The following is an 18145-nucleotide window of genomic DNA, read 5'->3' on the forward strand; positions in this document are numbered from 1 at the left end:
CACTTTGATTTATATATAGAAGATTATAATTTAGATTTCACTATAAATGCTTTTCTAACACCATTGAGGGGTTAGCACTGGGGGAAAAGTTGCCGGGATAATGCCACGTAGTAATCTAGTTGTTACTCCAAACAGTCCTGAAGAGTCGACACGAGTCTTCGGTAAAATAACGTAGACTCCAAAGTAGAATGCTACTGTTGGAGGGCGTGTTTATAACTTATACGCACAAAGTATGTGAACCTGGGGCTTCACTAGTTGGGGCTAGCCGTAAGAAAACGTCCTTCACCGGCTAATAGCTTGTGCCCCGTAACACAAAGTCATACTTCGACGTGCGTGGTTGCTGCACACAATTCCGGAATCAAACTCCTCGAGCGCAAAGGTTCGAGACACGAGCTGCAATGGTTCACTGAAGAATGTTGGCAGTTCATTCTAAAAACCACTCAGGTACATCACCTGTATGCACATGCAAACAGACTATGGAAAATAATTTATGTTAATTTTAGTCCACTGGCCACAACGCACCAGACATTGCGATAACTCGGGCGTGTGAAAGTACAGATAAGGAACTGCTAAAGCGATGTGGCTGGTACCATTCGGTCGCTTGAACACCCAGTCTGCTCTGGTCTGCTTTAATCTACTGCAATATTTCCATAAACGATTAAATAAAGCACTTAATTCGGTTCCAAATAACAGTAGAATATAGACTGTGCATATTAATAAGTCAGGGAGAAACACTGAAAAGTTTCGTCGCTTACTGAAATGTTCTCACCACAAGGCAGTTTTAAATATATATATGAAAAAAAACAATGAAAGACTTCTTTGTCCAGTTGCGTGGGAAGGAAGCAATTCCCACTAAAGAAAGAACTTATTTGCGTCGCAGAATAAAGTATAAATCTAAAAAATAATCACTGGTGGCGGTTATAACACCACGAACGAAACAGATATGCATTCCATACGCCACAGACATCATCTTAACCCTCTTTTCCTACCACTAATATAGGCCATACTTTTATTAGGAAAATGGCTGGAACTAGTTGGAGACGTACAAAAGTAGATAAAATGTCCTCGTTGATTGCATTACATTTAGCAGGGAAAGCTTCATCCTCAGCACTGTGATTCAGTAAACATGGCTACACTAATTGGAACTTATGTAGGATGTTCGAAACATTGATAAAGTTGTACATCCTTGTTCTAAATAATCGTGTAGTAATCAAATATTTCGTACTAAATAACGAATTACTATATCTCTGTTCTCGAGTTCTGCCATAACCTATTACTTATAATTGACTGGTCCCGGTCTTAGCATGGCAAAATAATTTCTAACTGTAGCCTTGTTTCCAATGTCGTTGCTCATAATCTCTGTTTAAGCTCATTGCTAATTTGAAGGACTAGTTAACTATTGATAGAATATAATATAGCAAGATATAATTGTTGTATTAACTGTGACTTCTGTTAATAAGATTTTCCTAGTTTAGATGCTATCGAGACATAATTAGCACATCTTATACCTTATAATCTTTATTCTGAATCTTGCTACATAAATCATATCACCTTCTTGAATAATTAGTTATTACATAATTCCTCATGTTGAACATTTTTTTCAAAATCATGAAATCATGTTATTTATCAAAAACATATAAGTAGCTTCGTGACAACTTTTTTCGTGACGTATTGTCGCCATTTTGTAACTGCACTGCACTCATCTGCTATGTGGTGTATCACAATGAAAACTTGGAGACTTTCCGTTTCCTGTCTACACCAATTATTGTTATGTGTAATAATTTAGTAAAACCAGTTTACATTGAAATCCAATTACTTTTTTTATACGTAGTTGCCTTCTATTATATGTTACGCTACATTTCTTTCGTTTCCTTTCTGGGTCTACGATAGGCTTGCCATATTTCAAAAGTAAAAATCCGGGACGCTACTAAATTCTCGATAGTAAAAAATACTCCAATATTTTCCCATTGTTGTCTGTTCAGTTTTATTAATTAAAATAATATATTTTTCTTCTTGAATGGTCAGCGGAAAAGCACGAAAAATATCGGTCAGAAATTATGGATTAAAGTATTTCAGAAGCAAGATGCAGATTGAAACAGAGTACTAAAGATAACAATAAAATTGAGCAGTAAAACCTTTTGTCCCTGGCCCAATTAAACGAATGCTTCGTTCAATATCAAAGTAGTTAAATCATGAAGTTAATTAAATCCATGTTTTATGTATTCGTTTTTTTTTTTTTTCTCAACTTTTGAGTTGTTATACTCAGAAGTTGAAGGGAATAATTATATACCTAATCCTGTGAAATAAGCAAACTATAATACTCCCTTCCTTTCTTCTTTGCGGAAATCCGGGACATTTAAACATCCCGAGAAATATTTTCGGGACGCAGATTTCGATTCCGTGACGGTCCCGGATTTTCCGGGATGATTGTTGACCCTAGTCTACAATGTAAGTTTTCTTTTTCTTTTTTTTTTCAGAGAAAAGAAAATTTCCAGTTTGGAATAGTATATTATTTTTTTTTAATTTATTTCCAGGACAAAGTCATACCACTTCCTGAAAGACCCAAAGAAAAGAATTTAGCCCATCCACCAGATTTTGTACGAAATGTTATGGGCTCAAGTGCTGGAGCAGGCAGCGGAGAATTCCATGTATATAGGCATCTCAGACGAAAGGAGTACGCCAGGCAAAAGTTTATTCAGGAGAAGGCCGAAAAGGTAATATTCTATATCGGTTAACACCTGACAAATTATAAATTTGATCGTCACTCTTAACTTATTGTGTGAGATTTTAGTAGGACCACAAGGTGTATGGGTGATTCTGAAATTAAGGGGAATTTTGGCATTGGAAAAATCTTAAAATTGAAAATCGGAGAAATAATGTATAATTTATTTTTTACACACTTAAGGGCTAAACAAATACAATCATTACAGTAGATGAGGTCAAGAAAATATATTTTTTTTAAAAAAAAATGGTAATTTATTATTTTGACAAACACGGTGGTTACATTAATATCCACGGAGGTTACAAAACATGCTCAGTGAAGATATATTTAAGTTTTATTCACTGGTAAAATGTAAGACAATGTAATATTTTGAATTGAATGCTTAATATAGATTTGTGTACACAGCTAAAATTGCAGTAAACGTAAACCGGATTGTTCTATTTTCCAAGAAAAGCTGTTCCAATCCCGCAACAATGTCTTTAGTATCCACAGTGGCTCTATTTGCTTTTGAGGGAAACACAATTATGAGTTCTGCCTCTATTCTGTAAAAAACTCGACTTTATTCGGAGATGTTAGTAGACATTTTAATACCACATAATGTCTGATGGTGTTTCTGGAGTACATAATTTCAACATAACAAAAGAGTTTGCTGTGTAAGTTCTGTCGATATCCCAAAATATTTGGCATCGTTTTCGTTGTCACTGGCGGATTACACATGTTGATAACACAACGTTTGTTGAGATTTATTTGGTACTGGGTGCAGTAGTTAAGTAAAAATACGGAACTTTTAACACGTAACTATAATGAAACTTCTGAACATCGTTAGGTTAGAGTAAGAGTACGAAGATCTGAAAATAAGTTGTAGCAGTTCATAAATGCTGTCACATAAAAGAATACACTTTATGGTTGAAACACACTGAGAAAAAAAATGTAGGTGGCGTACTTAAAAAGATAGGTTACATGCGTAATTCCTGTAGTTTTTAGACAACGTACAGCAGACGTATAACTGAAAACGCGTTTTATAATACTTTTTGTGTAAGTGTTCCATCTATACGTACTTACCGTATGAAAGGATGTCGGCGGTCAGGATCTCACATACAAATGGACGTATATAACATATAGCTGACGAAGGTAACAGAAGTATATGCATGTGATATACGGAAAACTGTTAGATGTCAGACATCCTGCAACGGCATGATGTAACATCTAAGGGCAGTGCCTATGCAGCATGCGGATAACGTATGCTCCATACTGATTTCTATAGTAAGCAAGAGGATACCGTATATTTGTTACCGCTGTCTGGAGAACGGATTTTTCTCTGTGCAGCAGGCACAGAGTTGTATTGTCCCTCATGAAAATGACTGCATTTAGTGTCAGGATTACATTGAAAGCATCTTAGTCTGCGCATATTTAATACCAATGTGTTTCTTCCTTATGTCACTTGACGGCACTTCCATCCCCTTTGGTAGCTATAACCAAAGGAGATTGCCCCCCTCATTTCAGTTATAATTCGCACACTGTCAACAGATGTAAACACGAAGCGTGAAGAACATTTTTTACACAATGACTGGGGCAACCATAATGTAACTCGTGATATCAATATATTTACGGAATAGATTACATTTTGTTGATAGTTAACATGGAACATTGAAGGATTTTACAACTGATTTCAACATATCTATTGTTTTATTCATTATAAACATAGGGAGAATTAATAGTTTACTTGTAGCTACAAATGGCTACTTTATTGGTGGAAGCAAAAAAAGTAAAGTTGACTTGGGCGGAAACCGAACCCGGCACCCTTTGCACGTGAGTCGTAGATGTTCCTCAATCTGACACGCCGTCACTTGATAACTTCATGCGTCGTACGATATATGCGGCGAGTCGGAAACTCGAAGACGCTTTCTCTCCGTTATTTTTGGCTGTTGCGCTCTCCCAGTTTGTAATATTAACACTTTAAATATGCACTAGCACTTCGCGAAAAATGACCCCGAAGCTCATTTACTAAAGTCTGCTTTCTCCTTGTTAGTTTTATTTCGTTTTGCAATTTTCTTACCACTTTTCTTTCGGCTGGTTTCTACCCGGTCAAAATTAGGCCCAACAATATCATTCCTTAAGACGTTTCGATTGTTACCACCATTATCACTGTCAGGAGGAGTTGCTTCTTCCAGCATTTTATTTACTGCTTCCTTCTCTTCTTCGTTTCTTCTTTTCTTTATGCCTTCTAACTTTTTCACGTTTTTTTTTTCCTCTGGGCTCTTTCCTCTCGTTTACTCATGTCGGCTATTTTTAAAAATAATTCCGCTTGTAGTTCTGGCTTTGTATCTATCTCTCTTTTATTTTGAATTCTTCGTATAATACAGGATCTGCTTTTATTCTTTCTCTTCTTCGTCTTTCTGATTCTCTTTTCATTTTCCTACTTCTGATATCTTACTTGGCTTTTTCTCTCCACAATTAACTCTTTTATTTGATTCCATTGTTACTTTTTCACTACCATTCTTTTTTTTTTTTTTTTTTTTTTTTTTTTTTTGTGCCATTCTCTCTATAAAATAAAAAAGTAAATAAACAATTTTAATAATCCAGGTTTAATCAGCAACAAACCTATTTTACTAGCTTGGACTCTACAAAATGCACATCCTAACACCTAACTTCAAACATTTAGTGCTTTTGTTCAAAGAGATAAGCAACAACAAATGGCACAGATGTTCTATTTCGAAATTTTACTCATGTATAACATTTAATTAAATTTTAATTCAATATTCATCAACCAAATCATATATTATTGAAGACAACATGTAATTTATATTATAGTAGCATGTTTAGCAAACACATGATGGAATTTTTGGAATTTTTCCTCGGGGTAGCTCTAATAGGTAGCATTTCAATAAGAAGCTCATAGTAACTCAAATATATAACTATTTGTTATAATAATATCATGAAATGCTCATTATGGTAACCTCCATGGATCATGTGTAACCTCCATGCTAGATAGAAACCATGGAGGTTACAAAAGTGCACTTCAGACAGCCTGATACTCAAAGCTAGAAGACTATATATGCAATGACTTCGTTTTTAGTAGGAAAACTGCTATTTTAACAATAACCAATTGAAAAAACATTTTTAATAATAAAACTAGCAAATACATGGAGGTTACAAGATCAAAGAGTACGCACCTATTTTCCACAAGATGTGAAGATTTTTCACGAACACAATACTGCACACACAGTTATCAACATATCACTCACAAAATGGCTGCTCTGAGCTTCACTTTCAGATCTAGAGACTGGACAGTGTTGCTTCCTAGTAGAGTTTCTGGTAATTTTAAGAGTACTCCATGGAGGTTACCTCACAACCTAGGGACAATATTTTCGCATTAAATAGGCCATGAAAATGACTTTAAAATTTAATTTCTTGCTAAGTAGTTTCATTATTTATGTCTTACAGTAGTAACTTATGCGGATTTTTCACGAATTTTCTAGTGAAAACATGTTTTTCTCTTCTGTTAATGTTAAAAAATGCTGGTGGGGACACTCCACGGAGGTTACATTTCACATCTTTTTCGCTTTTTTAAAAGCAGAAAAATAAAATAAATGTTAAAATAAACTCTGGGAACACAAAGTACTAATTATTTCTTATTTAATACTAACTTTGTTACTTTAATATTGCATATCTAGAGGCTGAAAATTCCCCTTAATTTCAGAATCAACCGTATATTTTTTCGTAACAATGTTGAATAACGGTTTTACTTAACATCATCATATCGACGATATTAAATACCTATGTCATCTTTGTTTTTCTTTTCTTCTTTTAGCCCGTTAATTTATATGAGGATTTTTTTAATGAACTGGAAAATATGGAAACATGTTTGTACTAGATATAAATTTAGCAATATTTAAATTTGATTTATAAATAATGTATAACAAAATTTAATGTTCAGAAAATAAATAACATTTAATTAAGTTTGAAAAAGAAATCAATAAAATCAAACCATTAAAATTCCAATTCATTGCAAAGAAAACACGTAATAATAATAATTCCCTTATAAATCAATGTGCTAAAGAACAAAGATGACCTAGGCTGTTAATATAAAAACGAACTTACTGTGTTCACCTTACAACTTTCACCATTTATCACTGGGTTTGTTCTTAGAAGAACTTTTCAGGTAGCAAAATTTATAGAAAGGGAAAAAGCAATGAAGAGTGGAGAGGAAACTCCGTATTGAAATTCCTATCTAAATAATAAATCTCCATGTCCTAATCTGATGCGTATAACTGTCTACATTATTATTATTAGCCTATATTTATTTCTGTCCGTAGTGTATCCAATATCTCTGTCTCTCTTCATTTACACATTTATTGTGTATTCTGTCTCTGTGCGATGTACAATAGTATTCAGAGGAATAATAGTTATAATCAGTGTTTGGAAAGTACTGTCTATAGTTAAACAGTTAATCATCAAAGCTTAGGACATCATAATTGATTTGAAGACATATGGTAAAACCTTAACGTGAGACCAGGGGCCTATTTCTCAAAGCAACTAGACTAGTAGTATTTGTCCATACACTTGTGATACTAGTGTAAATGTACGAGTGAAAAAAAATGATTTTTTTTTTCAGTTTTACGTCCCACGGTTATTCCGGTTAGGCTATAGGAGACGGTGATGATGAGAAATGAATGAAATGGTGGAATGAAAAAAGTGGGAGGAAACGGGAGATCCCCGAGAAAACCCACGGACACAATGTTGACAAGTATAAATGGTTCGATGTTCTACTGTGTAAATAATTGAGAAAAAGAGTGAAACCGAATGCAAAGAATGACCAAGCGACTGTACAGGAAAAAAAAATATCCATTGATTTATGTAATACTGTCAATGAAGGGAAAGAGTTCATTTGATTCTAAGCAAAAATTTACATTCGAAGGAAAACATTCAAGCAGTTCAAGCAGTATTTTTATTCTTGAAGATTTAATTTGTATTTGGACTTTTCTCATCACGCCTACCTATGTGTTTTTAGTGTGTTTTACTACATGCTCTTTGATGTGGTGAAGTAATTGGAATTCCATCTTAGATGATTAGTTGAAATATTATTACTTCTTTTTGCAGTCTATGTAAGCAGTATTTTTATTCTTGAAGATTTAATTTGTATTTGGACTTTTCTCATCACGCCTACCTATGTGTTTTTAGTGTGTTTTACTACATGCTCTTTGATGTGGTGAAGTAATTGGAATTCCATCTTAGATGATTAGTTGAAATATTATTACTTCTTTTTGCAGTCTATGTATGATAACTTGAGGAGTTTGATGCAATAAGGGCAATAAGTCTGAAACATGCAGTTGGAGAAAAACTATGTTGAAAATTCTAGTGTTTTTTTCTTACATAAAACAATGTAATATGCAGCATTTTATTCCGATATTGAATTGAAATGTCACCAGGAGGCTAAACAAGCATGGCAAAAGCCACAAATGCGGTTGATGCAAAAAGAGCGTAAACTCGCTTACGCCCTTATTACATCAAACTCCTCAATTACTGTATATAGTGTGTGCCAGATAAAAGTATTAATTTTCATTAATGTAGATTTACTTATGTTAGGCTAATATATGTCCCGAACATTTGAATAATCTTTATATGCCCCAACGAGTGCATAGGCTCCTGGCACACCTGCTATATTTTTGTCCACTCATTTACTTTATCTCCTGCGTCAAATTACTACCAAACTAAATATCTTTTGATTCTCTTATCACATTCAAAATATTTAATTCTGTTTCCATTGTTTCCAAATGAATTAACTAGCACTACGGAAAGTAGCCAAACTACTTGGTGTTCTACGTATTTGTCAGCTAACTTGTAGTAGTAGATTTAATACCTGACTAGTGAAAACTCTGTCCTGTTTACAAGTTCTTGTAAAACTTTTGAGAACAAATTACAAGAACTTGTGAAATTCAAACTCGTAGCATGTACCTTACCAAATATTAGGCTAGTAGTTCTAAGAAATAGGTATCAGAACCACATATTGTCCTACTAATGAATAGTAATACTGTGATTGTTTTGAGAGTGGAATAGATACAAACTCTGAATGATGTATGTAGAAAGTTGCTAAAAATATTTTGCTATCATGCTTTAAATGTGAAAACGCACTTCGAATTTTTAACGTAATCACAAAAGTTTCCAGATTAATATGCTCCTACACGAATGTAAGGTAAGTGTAACCATGGGCGGCGATTAGGGGGGGGCAAAGGGGGGCAATTGCCCCCCCCCCCAACTATTTTGAAGTAACCCATTAATGTATATAGCTTCATTTGAAAATGTAAAGTTTTTGTATGTATTACTGGTTCATAAAAAGATTGTGCCATATAATATTTCCCGTTGCATGAGTACGTATTGGTTGTCTTCTCGTGGAGTTAAGCAGGAATTGCATTTTAATTACAATTCAAAGCAATTAATATTGCAATTGCGTATTTCTTTAAATTTCGTAGCATATGCTTGTAGTATTTACTGTCTTTCGTTTTCTAACAAGATACATTCGCGAAGTGTACCCTCGGGATTCGTGTAAAATTGACTCAAATGCAAAGTTCTCCTCGTTACAATGTGTATTGTACAAATTTTAGCGGCCCATACTGGTATTTATGTACCTTCATATATCCAGAATTCAATCATATACTAGTATAACGCTCGGACACGAGATTGCTTTTAGTTTCTTTAGATGTAACTGGACATGAATGTGGGCATGTGCAAAACAAATTTGATCGAGTACTGCTTCTCTGACACATGTTACCAAACCGAGCTGGCATCTTGCATTCAATGAGACATCAAATTCATGTACAATTTTCTCGGAAACTCACTGATGTAGAGGATTTTACTGTAGCTTGTACCGTTTGCAAGGTATTGCATGTTAAATCCTTCCAGGTATTTCGCGAATAGACATTGCAGAGTAATATCAGTTACACATATATTTTTGATGTTGACAAATCAAAACAATTTCTAACTGAAAAAAATACTGTAGGTATTAACAAACTCCTTACAACATTGATGTCATAATCTTATTACATTTCTGTGAGTGATTGTGTTACTTCCATGATATACTACAACAAAGAAGTATTGTATAACGGTCAAAATGCTTAATGTAAATTCAGATACGGCCATATTTAGGTGGAGACCATTCCCGTATTGACGTCTATGTGTCTGTATTATGTACGTTCAGAGAATATTTCGTCAACGATAAATCACGTAAAACATTACATATACACAGCGAGCCCTGCACAACTTTCTATTTGATTCAATATTCATGAAGTGCCTGACATTTAACATGCAATAGCTACGGTAAAACTCACTACATTAGTGAATTTCCGAGAAATTGTACATGAATTTGATGTATCATTTGCACCTATTCCCTTTTGAAAAACCGGAAGTTGAATCCAATATGGCAGCTGGGATTGGTAACATGTGTCAGAGTACTTGATCAAATTTGTTTTGCACATGCCCACGTTCATGTCCAGTTACATCTAAAGAAACTAAAAGCAATTTTGCGTCCGAGCGTTATAGTAGTGTATGATTGAATTCCGGATATATGAAGGTACATAAATACCAGTATGGGCCGCTAAAATTAGTACAATACACATTGTGACGAGAAGAACTTTGTATTTGAATCAATTTTACACGAATCTCGAAGGGACACTTTGCGAATGTACCTTGTGAGAGTAATAACATATATTTAATGTCATGTGTGGAATTATAAATTAAGTTGTTCATTAATCTCCAGTGTGAATATAACTTTTGCAAAACAAGCCTCATTATTCATTACTATAATAAATATTATCCTTTCTATTTACTTGTTTTGTAATTTTTTAAATTAAATAATCTGATCACACAATTTTCCAGATAGAATTCTAACATGTTCATGAGCAATGAATCAAATCTCTTCTTACACCTTCGTTGTTTAAGAGTACAAAGGGCTAGTATCTACTTCCGTTGCTCTTGTCAATTTATCTAATAAAATATGAAATACGATATACAGTATTTTAACCGAAGAAGATAGTATCCTATTAGTTATACAATTTTTCGTCAAACAAAGTGTTAGAAACAACCAGATAAACTCAGATTGATATACAAATATTCAGATCATGCCTTGCCCCCCACTTTTAACGTCCAATCGCCGCCAATGAGTGTAACAACACTATATGAACACAAATACAGATGATTACTAAAAGTAATATAAACTAAATAAATCTTCGCACCTCCTAGTACTAAGGGTCTTGGCTCATTCTCATTCTTTTTGAATTTTAGTGAATATGAGAGAATGAACAGTAAACAATATCTGCAAGTGCTATTGAATGGATTAATAAAAGTTGTTTTCAAAACCTTTCGTATATGTACAAATTCACACCAGACACCAGAAACTGCATACGCAGATTAATGAAGAAAGAAAAAAAAAGAAAGAAAGAAAAAAAGAAAGAAATTAAAGAACGAAACATTCATTTATTTGATAGCATTTTGCAGATACTATTTGACACACTTTCTAAATTCGTTGATATTCTTTATTGTATTTTAACTTCTTCACTAAAATTCTAAAACGTGGGAGGAAGCGTAATGAAGAACAGGAATTCGGTAACCTACATTATTAACTCACTAAGAGAAAGTTTATTAAAACTGATGGTACATGTATACGTATCAAGGAGAGAATTACCAAATTAAACAAACCACTAACTGAAACAAACAGACTGAATTACCAAATGAAACAAACAAACCGGACTATTAACTATTGTAGATGATTATTATTTTTAACTGAAAAACAACTTTGAAATGCTCAAAAATTTAGCTGTCTTGTAAATTGGTGCATTCTAAGTAACCCTGACCTCGCTTTGATTGTGCCTAAATCGCATATCACAGGAAGTAATTTTAGAAATGCAATTGAATGCTGTCGAGTAACAACAAAGGTTTAACGTGAAAAATAAGTGCACTGTGAAAACAATCCCGCGTAGTTGACAGATTGAGGGTTCCAACGAGTTCTGGTGTCTGAGTGTTTTTCCAAAAAAGCAAGTTCTAGGCCATTATGTAGCAGATCTATATGAGCCATTAATCCAATAGAGAGGATGTTTATTTCCATTTTCCTGTGGTTTAAAATAGAAGTTACATGGAAAAGCTAGAAATTATAGAGCTGAGATAAAGGGATGAATGTTACGATTTTGTAAACCAGTCTCTTGGAATTTTGCTTGTACTCCCGTTTCTTACAACATATTGTGTATTTGTGTAATTTTATAAACTTTGCAGGAACTCTGTAATATGAAATGCATTTCTTTTTCTAGTATAAGAGAGAGAGAGAGAGATTGGTATCATAAGAACAACTAATTACACATAGGTACTTAGCCGCCTTAGAGACTAATGAAGTATTACCCAACTCGTGATCCAGTGTATGGTTTATGTAAATCATCATTACAATATTAAAGCAACTATCGTGTCTAAAAAGGAAGAGATTCCGTTAAAATTTGTCCGTATCGCTGACAAAGATTTGTTCTTTGATAAGAAAGGTTGTTTTTCCAATTATAAAATAGAAGAAAAAACTTGTAATTAACTGAACTGAACTGATAGAACTGAAGCATCTAATACTCTATTTGCATTGTTTTAAAACAGGAGCTGTTAGAGGAGGCGTACCATCAAAAAATCGAAGAAAATCGACGGGAAGCGGAGGAAAGAACAGCCAAAAAGAGAGCAAAGAGACTGAAAAAGAAAGAAAAAATGAAAGCTAAGAAAATGAAGATGAAAGGGGAAGTGGTGAAAACAGACAATGCCGCGGCAGGGCAACAAGGGAGTGAAAGTGACAGTGAAAAATCTAACAGTGGCGACGATAGTGACAGATGACATGAGTAACGTTCATTTACACTATATACTGTTTTTGAAGTATGCTTACAGGACAAAACTTAACAGTAAAACCGTTACAGTGGAATTGTGATAAAAAATTTAAAATTTTAATAATGAAAGTAAATAAACTAATTTTTGTTGTTCAAAGAGAACAAGAATATTTGTAAACAAAATTTACCGTTGTTTACCATGGCGATCACTGTTAAAACCGAAAATAGTTGTTTTTTACAACTTCCGATTTGAAAAGTTATGGAAAAAAATGAAACCTATTCTTGGGACGCTGAATCGATTTCAAAAAACACTTCTCGTTATCACTTAAAAGTTTTCAATCTGATACCCGTTGACGGACATATCCGTTTGATAGCACATCCCACTTAACGCGCAGCATACTTTGGAAGTTAAGAGAAAAGTGATTACTGACAATGTTCATTAAATAGTACAAGTTTTCAATAGTTTTATTACGTAGCATGAGAATTCGTGAATCAGACTGTCTTTACAAAATTCTGTGTGGTAACGAAACTATTGTATTGAATTTTACTTTATTTAAATTTTGTATTTTTTGTGTATTTTATAAAGCTTAAGTTATTTATGAAACACAATAGTAGTAATAAAGGATAATGATGTGACAGGACTTTGTTGATGCACAAACACACACAAAAAACAACACAGTGACGTCATTTGGTGTCTCTCTTTTTCAGATAATACATAGTAATATCTCATTGTGAAAATTAAATCTTATATTATTGCCCATTATCAGCTGATATGATTTGCGATAGAAGTTGTGACCTTTTGCATTAGAGATGAGGATTTTTACGACTTTACTGAATGGTGATCATTAGTATTCAATTTAGCCATCCATGGGCGTCTCTAGCATGTAGAAATTGAAGGAAACGACCAGAATAAGAATTCTAGTAGAGCCCAACTGAGCTTACGTCAATATCGTGAGGTAAATGGAAAGCTACTCGAGCTAGCGGGATCGGGTTTCTACCTCGAAAAGTACAGTTGATCATAGTATATTCTTCCATCACTGAAAGGCCATTTGCTACATGTTTAGAAGTTTCTATATATCGGCACTATGATCATTAGAGATCTTAGTCTTGATGTAGAGACTGTACCATTATAGGGGGGCGCGGTGGCTCAGTGGTAGAGCGTTCACCTCCGGTGCTTGGGGTCCCTGGTTCGATCCCAGCTCGCGCCGTGTGGACTTTGTGGTGGACAAACACCGTGCTCGTGGGTTTTCTCGGGTTCTCCCGTTTCCTCCCACTTTCTTCATTCCACCATTTCACTCATCATCACCGTCTCCTTTAGCCTAACCGGCATAACCATGGGACGTAAAACTTAAGGATTTCATTTGTGTACCATTATAGTGACCGGCACGTAGCATGGCAGCTCAAGGTCACTGCAGAAGCAGACGAATTTCCAACAGCGATCCTACCGTGAATCAGCTTTCCAACAACCGGCAGTGCTGCCAGCTGTACGTAATTATTCCAGCATCCAATAACAAGTACTGTCAATCACAGATGGATTAATAAGATACAAAAACACACACACACAGAATTCTTATAGTAGAAATAATAAAAAAAAATAATAATCTTATATTTACAAGAAAGTAAATATGCAAACTGCAGGAAACTATTAAGAGGGTTCATTGTAAATGTGTACAAAATATCTGGGAAATATCTGTCTATCATTGATGACTTTTGTAAAAACAGAAGTTTCTTTTCCGTAGCTCAAAATGAAAAACAACTCCTAAAATGCGGGGACGCACGAAATCCAGAGGGTGAAAAATAAGTAGAAAAAATATAGAAAGTAAGGGTTGCAGGGGGCGCTGAATCTTCAAATTACGCTACTGCACGTGACATGTGTGCGTCTATTTCTGTCTTAAAATTTATTTTGAGATCGAAGTATATAATTTTATTCATAATGATGGCATTTATGAGTATACTTTATAAGCCTTTTTTTTTATTTTAATGTCTAATTTAGTATTTTTAGTACCTATTTTTGGCATCTAAAACAAATTTTTAAAACCTAAAAGTCCGATGTCTATTTATGACATAACAGCCATCCTGATATTATCTGTAACATTACAGTTAGGCGTTTAAATCAATAAGCTGAGCACATCACTATCAGATAATGTTGTTTATAGCACTATACCTACTATTGTTATAAATTATTATACATCTAGTATACTAAAATATTTCGTGTGATGGAATTTGATATCTGCGTAAAGAAAGAGTACACATAAGTCAGTTGGCAACTCTGCTCACCGGCTCCAATGAAAAGCAGCATTGGCTTGGCAGTGACCTGTTCGTATCGTTATTTGTTGTGTTGCCTGCGAGTTGTGAAACAAGAAATTTTGATTTTGTAGTGTCTTGTTTCATAGTTTATTTTGAATCATGCCACCTGTCTACTCTAAAGTTCACAAGAAGGTATTACACAGCCAATCTCGTGAAATACTCAATAACGTGTACTGTTTTGTGAAGAGTGAAGCAGATAATAATTCGTCGATTCCCGTTGCGTAGGCAGTGAATGAATCGCACAACATCGGCAACAGGAGTGTCGACTAGAAGTGGGTCGCATATTTTGAAGGAAAGTTTAATGGAAGAGGGACAATCATCATTTTATACACCAAATAAGAAGCGCAATCGAAACACCCAGTGACTGCCGTAGATGACTGATGAATGTGTTATTCGTAGAGCAATCCATGACACTTATATTATTGAAAAAGTGCTACCAACAATGCATCGCCTCAGAGAAAAGTTACAGGAGTCTATATAATTCCTGGGAAGCGAAAGAAGCCTTCGCGGAATTGTGAAATGGTTGGGATTTCACTGGTGACGGACTGCAGATAATAGATCTGCTTTTATTAAAAAACATGATATTATATTGCAAAGAGCCTGTTACCTGAGAAATTGCTAAATACCGTCAAGAGGATTGGAATGTTGTGTATGTTAATGAAACATATATTCATTCTACACATGTTAGTGGTAAGAATTGGAGTGACTCGTCATCATGTGTCTTGTTTAAACCAATCAGTAAGGACAAAGAAAAATAATTGTTCATGCTGGAGGAGAAATTAGATTCATCCCACGTGTCTTGCTCATGTGGAAGTTTGGAAATGTTTCAGATGATTACCACCACGATATGAATTCCGAGAATTTTCTAAAATGGCTTAAAACACAAACTCATTCCAAATTTACCAAAAAGCTCAGTTGTATTCCTAGACAATGCATCTTATCATAATGTGGAACAGCAAAAGTGCTCCAATACAATTCTAGGAAGGACAACATGAAGCAGTGGTTGAGGTCGAAAAACATCTAATATAATGATAATATGATGAAGATAGAACTGCTAGAACTAATCAGACGGCGAACCTATGCGAAAAACGTTCGTCATTGACAAAGTATTGAGAAAATGCTTTGCTGCGTATGTGCATTGTAATATTCTTATCTACTTGGAAACTACAATGTTACACACTGAAACCAAATGTGAAATTTAAATGTATATGATATGATAAAAGTAAAATGTAGTATTTGCTCATATGTTTCAGTTTATTTCCAACATAAAAGTCAATTGCTATTGCATTAGGGTTAGAAACACCGAGCGTGGAACCCGTTAACTGTCTTTGTCATATTTGCCAATTTTAACCACGCTTGTAATAAAATGTGGAAAAATCCAAGTTCAGTTAAAGGTCGACCATTGTGATCATGGATCAAATTTGTAATGTGTATTCTTTCAGTGGTCTTAAGAGAGATTTGTCAGTTGGTTGTAGCCAATCATTTGAAGTCAGACAGAGGCCAATTATGTGTAGTAAAATTAATAAAATATAATTTTTGGGCTAAGGTATGTATAAAATGAAAATGTTCCATTGTTCATCTATAATTGTTCAGTGCATGTTTACTATAACTGCTCATCTTGTACAAAATGAATATGCCCATATTATACGTAATAACAATGTTTAGTAATTTGCAACACTGCAGTTAGAATGTAATCGGGCAGCTCCATCCTTTACTGTGTAGTGATAATGCAATGTCTGTAGATTACCATAAATGAGCTGACTTTTGTATGTAAAAGATTATAGTACAAAAATTCCTTATATCCATGATACTGAAATTTACAAACAACAAAATGTACAAATCAAATAAGGACAATTACTCACCTTTGTTTTTCAAAATAATACAAAATAACAGCACAGCCGTCGTGCACATTTGTATCCAGGTTTTAACTGGTGTACACAATGTTATCAACTAACAAATTCAGTTTTAAATTAATTCTGGTATGAGTAATACTTTGAAAAACCTTAGTTCTGCCCATATTACTCATAACCCTATATTTAAATTTGATACAACTATCCGGAAGAATAACACGATTTGAAATAAATAACACTGTATATGTTCAGTGTTATTTATTTATACACGAACAATAGCACTAATTTGTCGTAAAGAACATCTTCCTTGGGCAGAAAATAAACGAAAATTTCACGTCCCTGTATTAATCAATACTGTGTAACATGAACATAATTCCAGTATGTGAGCAACAATATTTTCGCGTATTTACTGGAATATTGTGGTTGGTTTTTATACACATACGCACATCTCTAATCTGAGACACTGCAACGTACATTTCTGCAGTGCGAAGTAACTAACTACCCTGCCAACCCTGCAACAGAATAATGTGGAAGTTCGACTCGGCCAGTACATTGTGACCTTGAGCAGCCACTCTACGTGCCGGTCACTATAATATATTTATTAATTTTATATTTCTTTCCCCCTCCTTGTTTTCCTTCCATCATACCTTCTACACTCTGTAAAGAAAAATTAGCGACACCTCAAATCTTACAGTAACTTGCACAGAAAACAATATTGCAGTCCGCTAGAAAAGGAATAAAAGGAAACGAGTGCTAGAATAGTTCATTTACGTTATCTGTGGTGTACAACGATACTTGTCAATTTTTGGTCTCTCAGTAATATTCTCACCAGATGGCATTGAAAGCTCTTCGCAAGGTATCGTAATGAGAAATTTGCCTTGTAATTGTGATGTGTAGCTCACAGTAAAGATAATTTTGTGATTGTTCTTTGCTTTCTCATTGTTTGGGTCCTATTTCTTGCTTGTTTTATGGAAATGTGTCGAAACCGGAAGTACTAGTAAATTCCAACTACTACTAGTTTTGGAAGTGTTATGGGAGGTGTTGGTTTGTTCTCTTGAGACGCTGAATCGATTGTTGAAAACAACTTGTTGTATCTATTATCGTTTTCGTTCTATGGCGATCAACGTTAAAACTGGAAACGATTGATTTCTACTACTTCCGGTTTGAATAGAGGGTTAATGGAGGAGATGGGATATATATATATATATTCTTAGAATGCTGAATCGATTGCAAAAAAAAAAAAAAAAAAAATCAATATCTCGTACCATTTTTGCTGTGATACTGTCGAGAGACAAACAAACGGACATTGCCATTCTATATGACTTCCGACAATCGTGCTACCATAATTTGAAAATATAAAAACCAAGCTATAGGTGGCAGCAAAAGTGTATATATATACGTCCCGAAATTTTTTTTGTCAACTTCAA

The 18145-nt window shown here is 34.3% G+C and overlaps 1 protein-coding gene across 1 annotated transcript in view; it reads left to right on the forward strand.

Annotated features, from left to right (window-relative positions):
* Positions 1-13197, forward strand: part of LOC145694792 (PRKR-interacting protein 1 homolog) — a 69538-nt gene extending 56341 nt beyond the window's left edge. Inside the window, exons 2-3 of the mRNA XM_081771438.1 lie at positions 2535-2714; positions 12344-13197. Of these exons, the coding sequence (XP_081627564.1) occupies positions 2535-2714; positions 12344-12571 (408 nt within the window). The 3' untranslated portion in view covers positions 12572-13197. The remainder of the gene's footprint in view (positions 1-2534; positions 2715-12343) is intronic.
* The last annotated feature ends 4948 nt before the right edge of the window (positions 13198-18145 follow it).

This window comes from Thermobia domestica, chromosome 9 (genome assembly GCF_964235325.1).
Source record: "Thermobia domestica chromosome 9, izTheDome1.hap1.1, whole genome shotgun sequence".
In the NCBI taxonomy this organism is placed as follows: domain Eukaryota; kingdom Metazoa; phylum Arthropoda; class Insecta; order Zygentoma; family Lepismatidae; genus Thermobia; species Thermobia domestica.